This window comes from Buceros rhinoceros, unplaced genomic scaffold (assembly GCF_000710305.1).
Source record: "Buceros rhinoceros silvestris isolate BGI_N320 unplaced genomic scaffold, ASM71030v1 scaffold10581, whole genome shotgun sequence".
Lineage (NCBI taxonomy): Eukaryota > Metazoa > Chordata > Aves > Bucerotiformes > Bucerotidae > Buceros > Buceros rhinoceros.
Window position 1 is genome coordinate 55288 of NW_010392514.1, and position 7929 is coordinate 63216.

General features: G+C 38.5%; 1 protein-coding gene across 1 annotated transcript in view; it reads right to left on the bottom strand.

The window, feature by feature from the left end:
- Nucleotides 1–7929, bottom strand: part of MMS22L (MMS22-like, DNA repair protein) — a gene marked incomplete at its 5' end in the record, with an annotated part of 67517 nt that overhangs the window by 26896 nt on the left and 32692 nt on the right. Inside the window, one exon of the mRNA XM_010144515.1 lies at nt 4–102. Within this exon, the coding sequence (XP_010142817.1) occupies nt 4–102 (99 nt within the window). The remainder of the gene's footprint in view (nt 1–3; nt 103–7929) is intronic.

A 7929-nucleotide genomic window follows, 5' to 3' on the forward strand; every position in this document is an offset into this window, starting at 1 on the left:
CTGGCGACAGCAAGGTGGTGCTCTTTAGCCACTAATGGAAGCTGTGCGTCGGGGGCCCCGTTCCCTACTTGAAGTCCGTGGGTTACACGTTTGTGCACACTCCTAGGGAGAAACAAAAACAATGTTTATGTTCAATAAATGAAAAATTCACATCTTTTAAAAATGCATTTATAGCTACTTTAAACCATAGAGCCTGAGAACTGAAGGATCATTTTGTGCAATTAATACCTTTGTGCAAAGACATTATGCATACCAGTTATTTGATGGATGAATGATGGCATATTAAGCACCATAAAGTTAATGTTAATTACTAATGTCAACCATTAATTATATGCTTTTTAATATGTCAGCTCAAAATGAGAAATAGGCAGCTTTAAAATGAGTATCTGCATTTTGCAACTGCTAGCATGACAAGCAAGTCTGCGTACAATCCAAAGCCAGATGCTTTTTTAGAATTTTTGTCAGTAGGGTTTTTAGGATAGGGTTGTGTACAGCAAATAATGGCAAATGATCTTGATCAATTGTAAAGCTTCCTTCTGAAATCTATTTCTCATTTGTAAAACCTCACTAGGTACGAGTTTAGATAAGAGAAAAGATTCATTTTATCCTGATGTGCTGCAGACAATTAGGTTTGACAGCAATGCCCACAGCTTTGTTAGTACAGTAAGGACAAAAGTTACCACTACACATAACTCCCATCTCTTCCTGAGACAATGTGGCATGAATTCAATAACACACTCAATTTTCTTTGATTCTTCTAGTACCCTTCCTGCTACTTAATCTAATTTGGAAGTTGTGACTTTCTAGAGGTTTAATAGAGATATGTCTGCAGGGAATCAATGTTCTCAGAGAAACTGGGGAGGGGGGGAACATTAATAAATTTGTCTGGTAGAGCAGGATAGGAGGCATTACTGCACTGGGCTGATCAACTAAATAACATGCTTATTAAAAACAATCTGTAGGAACGCACTATCATTCCTGTTCCTATTTATCTTCTGGTCAACTCAATTGAGATTGTGCATTAAAGCACAGGCAGCGTTATTACATTTGCTTTATTAAATTCTATAAACAGCACTGTAAAGTCAGACTTAAGATATTTATAAGATAATGGCAAACAGCAGAGGCATCGAGACTTGCCTTAACACTAACATTTGTAGACTATAATATTTTTTTCTTAATTGCCATTCTCACAATAGCAACTGTTCCACAAAACTCTTCCCCCTAGATCTTTATTCTGTGCTCACCCTAATTTGAAATAAACCAAAACAAAATTAGAAAAAACTCCAGCCCCTAGTCTCTTCTGGGAACATGGGAAAATTATGAAAGAATTACACAACTCACAGGACTCATTAGGACTTCCGAAATGGAATAATTTTAAATAAAGAGTAGGCTGGCTGCAAGGCCTTCCCATACTACGGTTGATATTAGAAGCGCATCTCATTATATTAAATTAGTATCCAAAAATTCTGCTTAACACATAATTTAAAACACAAAACATACTGGCTGTCAAAGGTAGCGATACCTTATGCCACCCTGCAGGCATCCATTAGTTTCAACAGGACAGACAGAGAGAGAATTGACTATCAGCTACTTTTCGAATGGCTACGTTTAACAGACGTGGAAAGGAACGCAGTATTAGGAGGAATCAGGTGTTCCTTTGAGAAACGGAGTGCATCCAAACACGGGAGAGGAAGCTAGGAATTCTAAACCCAACATTTATTTCCTCTGTGGCTTCACATAAAGCATATAGCCTTTGCTAGCCTCAGTTTCCCAGCCATGATATTTGTACAGTAAGACAGCTTACCCTTTCAGGATGCTGTGAAAACAACCAACGCTTAAAAACTGAGGATTAGATTCAGTATGTCAGTTGGTATTCCTATTTACAAGGCATATTCTCCAAGTCAACATGAATTGAAATAGAAGCCAGATCAGCATAAAAAGTCCACCAGTACTTCGGCTAAAGAAGCAAGTTAAAAATACATTTTTGCCTGTTACATAAAAAAAAAAAAGGAGCAAAGTTTAACAGGAAAAATAACGTGATTTTCTGTTTTATTTTGTTAAGACAGGAAGGCACGATGCCTCACAGTGCAGAGAACAGAACTTCTGGGATGAAATTCTGCTCTACTTACATCCAAGACTACGCTGTAAAATTGCACAAAGACCTTTTCCTCTCCTCTAAATTGCCTCTCTCCGAAGAAGGGTGCCTTGCATCTCCTTTAGCCATCTATGCACAGCAGAAGGGTGTACAGACTTCCAAAGTAAGGTAATACATCTCTGTGTCAGTGGAAGGGCAACACGTACAAATCAGTATTTATGTTTATTCATAGTAACCTACACAAACGCTTTCAATAAGGTAAATGCTTGGAATCGATGAGGCATCAATATACACTGCAGCTGATGCAGCCAGCTACTTTTACCAACAAGTAATTTTTTTAATTCAATAAAAATATGGATAAATACAATTTTACTTTTTATTCAGGCTTCCACATTTTTTAAACACTAGACAAGCATACAATCAAACATCACTCCATTTCTAAAACCACATCTATGCATATTGGCATCCAGACTGAACACAGTGTCATTTAATTTGATCTACAAGAGCTCAGAGCTCCCCAGCACGAGAGAAGACATCTCTCCTCCTACCAGTATTACTAAGGACACATATTACCACCCTCAGGGACTCCCAGTCTATAAACAGACACAGGTTTCTCCACAGACAGTACTACAGTTCCTCTGCTCCCACACCATGCCAGGGCAGCCACCACATTCAGAGAACTCAGATGCCCAGTACAGTCTAGACTGAGCTCAGGAAAGTCTTCTTAAAGGACTCAACCAACCTTTTGATGTTGAAACAAATAAATAATGACAAAAACAACACTTGCAGCACCAACTCTTGAATAAATCTAGGGAGAATAGGTAGAGATATATGAGTACTTTTGAAGTGATAAATGGCTTTGGCGCTTAGAATTTCAACTACTAACACCAGTTCTGTCACAGAAAATCAAGTAAAGTGAAATGAAACAAGGCATCACCACATCCACATTCAAAGATGGGCAGCAGGGGCTTTGTGCCCTGTGCAGATCAATGGAACTTGAATAATACTTTAATTTGGAGAGTTACCTTCCAAACATTCTCATCCGTTTTGCACCACTGTGAGTTTATCAGTGCAGTTTCTCATTTTGGTATTTTGGCGACAAATGCATTGTGCCTTGGTCCTATTTTAATGTAACAGCAATAGAAGTTGGGGGAAGTTGAGGTTTCTTCAGTTATGGGGTAGCTATGAAGATTTCAGCATAAAAAACTGAAGAGATATGGATATTAGCTGATGCAGAGAACAACAAACTGAGAGTTTTGATTCCAGCACAGACGATGGAAGAGCTTTACATTCTCTCAACAAACCCCAGACACAGAGGTGACATCAGCTATCCAGAAATGTGCGCAACAATGTTATCAGGTTAAGGTCTCTCAAAAATGAAAAGCCACATTAATACTATGCAAAGTATATTTGTTTCAACTGAAAAGATTAGAAACAAGTTACACAATAAACATGGCATTAAAATAAAACCTAGAACAGAAGTTCCATTGTTGACACTGCTCCATTTCAGATGGAAACATTTTTCTGCTTCCCTTCCCCTCTTACTTGCCAATACAAAGAAATTATATAGCAATATTGTATGGCAAAAGATCAGGCTTTCCTGTAGAAATATATCCAGCCATATTTTCTGTGGTTGTATAAATCTCATTACAGCGATACAATCAAAGTTTGTGTGACCACTACAGGTGCAAATCTTGAAGCCCTCTGCTAGACAGCAGTGCACTCTGCTTCAGTGACCAAACAATATTTACCACGCAGCATTTCAGATTTTAGTTCAAAGTTACTCATCCAACTTCTCTTTCTTCAAATGCCATAAAACATCAATACTTCTTTAATACCTCTACTCATTTCTCCCTTTCATTCCACCAGAATTGTTGCTTCTCACGGTAACCAGACCTGGAGGTGAGGTTTTGGCAGAAGCCACGCTCATATCCAGTAACTAGTCCTATCCAAGATCCAGCTGAAAAAGATCCCGTGTGTCCCCCAAATGCTTTTGAAAATAATCTAGTAACGGGTATTCAATGTCATCTCATTTAGTTACATGATAGTTATAGAAAAGTGCAACTACAGCATTTACTTAATTGATCCATATGGACACCAAATCCCATGTTGACAAACTCACTCTTCAACTTCTACTTAGTAATCCATTTATAAGCATCTACTTATTTTTATGTACGTGCTTCAAATACCCAATTTACACTAAATACATGTACATTTCTGAAATCATAACCTGTTATACTACCATAAAACATACTACAAAGTGTGAAGGAGAAAACATTTGTGGAGCGAGTTAGTTCCTTTTATATGGAATTTTTTAAAACCTTTAGAAAAGGAAGCTAGTTTAATTATGGACTGTCATGCTGGCAAAAGTATTATTTCACAAGGGCACGTACAAAATGGTTGCATCTGGGTTCAAGTCTGCTTTCAATGTGGTATCACAGAGCTGTGCCAAGGTACACATAACAAACTGTATGATCCTACCTCTCTCATACATGCAGATTCGTGAAAATGAAACAGATCTGGATTCAAAGAAGTGGCAACCTAGCTGTATAGTGGTTCCACAATGGCCCAGCTCCTCCAGGTAGGAAGTGGCTCAGCCTAGCCCTGCTTAGAGATTGGTGGGAAGTCATAGTTTTGGCTTTCAGACGTCTCAAGGTAAAGGCTTTGGACTTCCTGATCACGGTGAATGATGTGACCACTTGACCTCATGCATAAAACAGTGAGCCTTCTTTCTTTTGGCCATAGTTAGGAATGATGTGTGCTGGGTTGCAGAACTCTGCACCGAACTCGTAGTTATCAGCCTGTTTAGTAAGAGCGCTGATAGCAGACTGAGAAGAATATTAAGTGCTAACACATCTAGTTTATAGCCTCAAAGTGCCTAAGCTGGATGCTAACCAGCTAAGGCCTGTGAAAACAGTGTCCCTGGGCACAAAAATGTATGTACCTGTGGAACTTCAGTTGTTAAATGGAATCACTTACACACTTTCAGACACATCCACATTCAGGCTGTTTCAGTGAAACATGCATGAAGGAAGGTCACTGGATTCTACTCAAGTCTAATTCAAACATACAAGTCCTCTTTTAAATCAGTTTCTAAGCTCTTTGGGATACAATTTCTTTTTTATATCCTTTTATATAGCACCCAATATACTGAGACTTGTATGACTGCAGTGAGAACCAGACAGAAGCAGCAATCCCAGCTCAAAGCAGAATCTCTCATCATTTGTTTCCGTATTGGCAATACACACGCAAAGTATATACAAAATTTCCTCATATTTCAGCAACAACCATTTCACTCTTTGATAATTCAAAAAAACCCCCAAAACCTCAAAAGAGCACAGAATTTTAACCCACCTTTATGGAATTAAAAAATAGATTTCAGAAAGATAAGCAACATGAGAAACTTAACGCTAAACTAAATTTTCTTATCTGTTAAAAGAAACATTTTTATAAAAATCACACAATTTATACTGAAAGCATCAGAACTGTGTAAGCTATAAGGATAGTATCACCACCACTTCCACAGAGCTGTACTGCCAACTGTACAAACAGAACTGGAAAAATCATGATACAATATTATCAAATATTAGCATGCCCCCATCAAACCAGTACTTCTTAAATCATGTTTCTCTGTTCTTCCTTCAGTTTAATTTGTTTCAATAATCTACAATAAACTGCATGTTTAAATTTTTACTACTAAAAGGATGTCTGAATAATATGCCTGGTTATGTATGCGTAGGATGATCACTGATCGGTGTGATGAGGTAGGGAAGGCTAAGAAGGGAAGGGGGATGTTTTTCAGAACTCTAACATCTAGGATTTTTTATCAAATGCTTTAATTCATCCATTTGTGCTTAAATTTTTTATAGCATAGACTTGCAGAACTTATACATGTCAGTGTTAGAACATGCCTTCATCAGGCACAACGATGTGAAGCAAACACAAAGTGACATGTCTTAGATGTTGGATGAGATCCAAAGGGATAAAAGCCTGTAATGGTTAAAAAGCAGGGCACAATCACAGTCTGAATCATAATTCCCAAACTGCTCAATCAGTCACATCACCCTCTTATGACCAGGAAGTTCCCTAGGTGGCCGCAGTTCAGCTACACAAAAGCCTTGAGCTGAGCATCCTACCCACAACCTCTGTCTACTGGGGCCCAGAAACCTGATCACGACTAACCCTCACCAAAAAAAGCAGGCTGCACAAGGTGCAGCAGTAGCTAGATTCTTTTTAAAACCTGGAATATACACTATTTTACGTGACAACCACGAGTCACAGCTTCAAGGTGGAGGGCAGCCAGGTCTGGTTTTGATAGATCGTTTTTAGAATCAAGCTCTGCTCTTGATTGCAAGTTTCACATTGAGTCAATCACTGGATAAGAATGTGAAATCCCAGAACAAGGAATGGAGCCCATAACGCTCCTTCTTCCTCATATGACATCCTAAGCACTAGGTAAGAAATATATAATCATTCAGACTGTTGTCTGTTACTTAAAAAAAACAACCAACCAACCAAAAAAACAACCCCTCAAACAAACATATTTAAATACACATCTTCAGCAGTGAGACTTTACAATGGTTCCAAGCATACAGATTTCTGTTGCTCATGACACTGAATCAGATGTCTTTGAGCCCATCAGCCCCAGACTGGAATCAATCCTTCACTCTGCATTTTCCACAGGCTAACAGTAGACAGTGCCATGGCGAAGAAAAGAGTGGTTTGTTGTATAAAACATGCATGCTGCATGTGCCAAACAAGTTGTTGCTCAGCTGGACCTGTTACTGTAGGCCATCAGACCACTGTAACTTGGAAGACCCCCCAACACCACCTGAGAGAGCAGGAGTCTTCCAAGTTCTAGTATCCTCCTTCATGAGAACAGAGCTGTCAGGCTCTAGTGCTCAAGACTAAAAGGTCAAGGGAGGCCTAAATCACCATAACACTCTAGGACTGAGGTGCTTCAGAGCATAACTTAAAGGACTTCTTTATATATGTGTGCGTGTAGAGATACACATACAAATACCACAGTACGTAGCTTAAGCTGTAAGAGACACACATTAGGGCAGCATTTAAATTATGACAGCTTCTCTGTAAAACCCTACCTAATCATTGCTAAGATACTCCACCTTCATTCACCCAAAACTCCTAATCATAGGGTTCTATGGTTTTTTGCACACATGCATCAGGAAAGCATCACTCTTGAACATCCTAAAACATATTTTGCATAACATTCCCTTAATTGAAAAAAGAAAAAAAGGCCTATTAACAAAGTAAAAAAGGCTTCAGATCCTTTCGATTTATCACACATCAGTTGCTGCCTGAGTAGAAGCGGATCACATACTCTTTCCCGTCGAAGATACAGTAGGTTGAAATGGAGCCATTCTAGTTCTTTCATTGATGGTGTGGATCTTCAAACCTCAGTGGAAGAGCCTAGTATACTCCTATTGTTAGTGGATCATTGACAGAACAGACTCAACAGCTAAGAGGCTTCTAATGTGACAATTTATATAAGCAGAGTAATTAAAGTATATTAGAAATCCAGATAATCTCCTCCCTATGAAGGGCAGCCCATGGGCATTCAAACCACACACTGCAATTTAGCTCAGGGTCACTTTCCAAAGTTAAGTATCAACCGAAAACACCTTAAACTAGATGATCCTTCGTCATTACTGAACCTATTCAGGAAATTACATAAAGCTCTTTGAAGACACAAATATTTTAAGATCTGTTAACCACTTTAAACAACTGCTTTTTTCTTTTTAGTGATTTGAAAGCTAAAGTCAAGTTTCATTTCTCAGACATTACCTGGAGTATTCACTAAAACATAGGAAAGA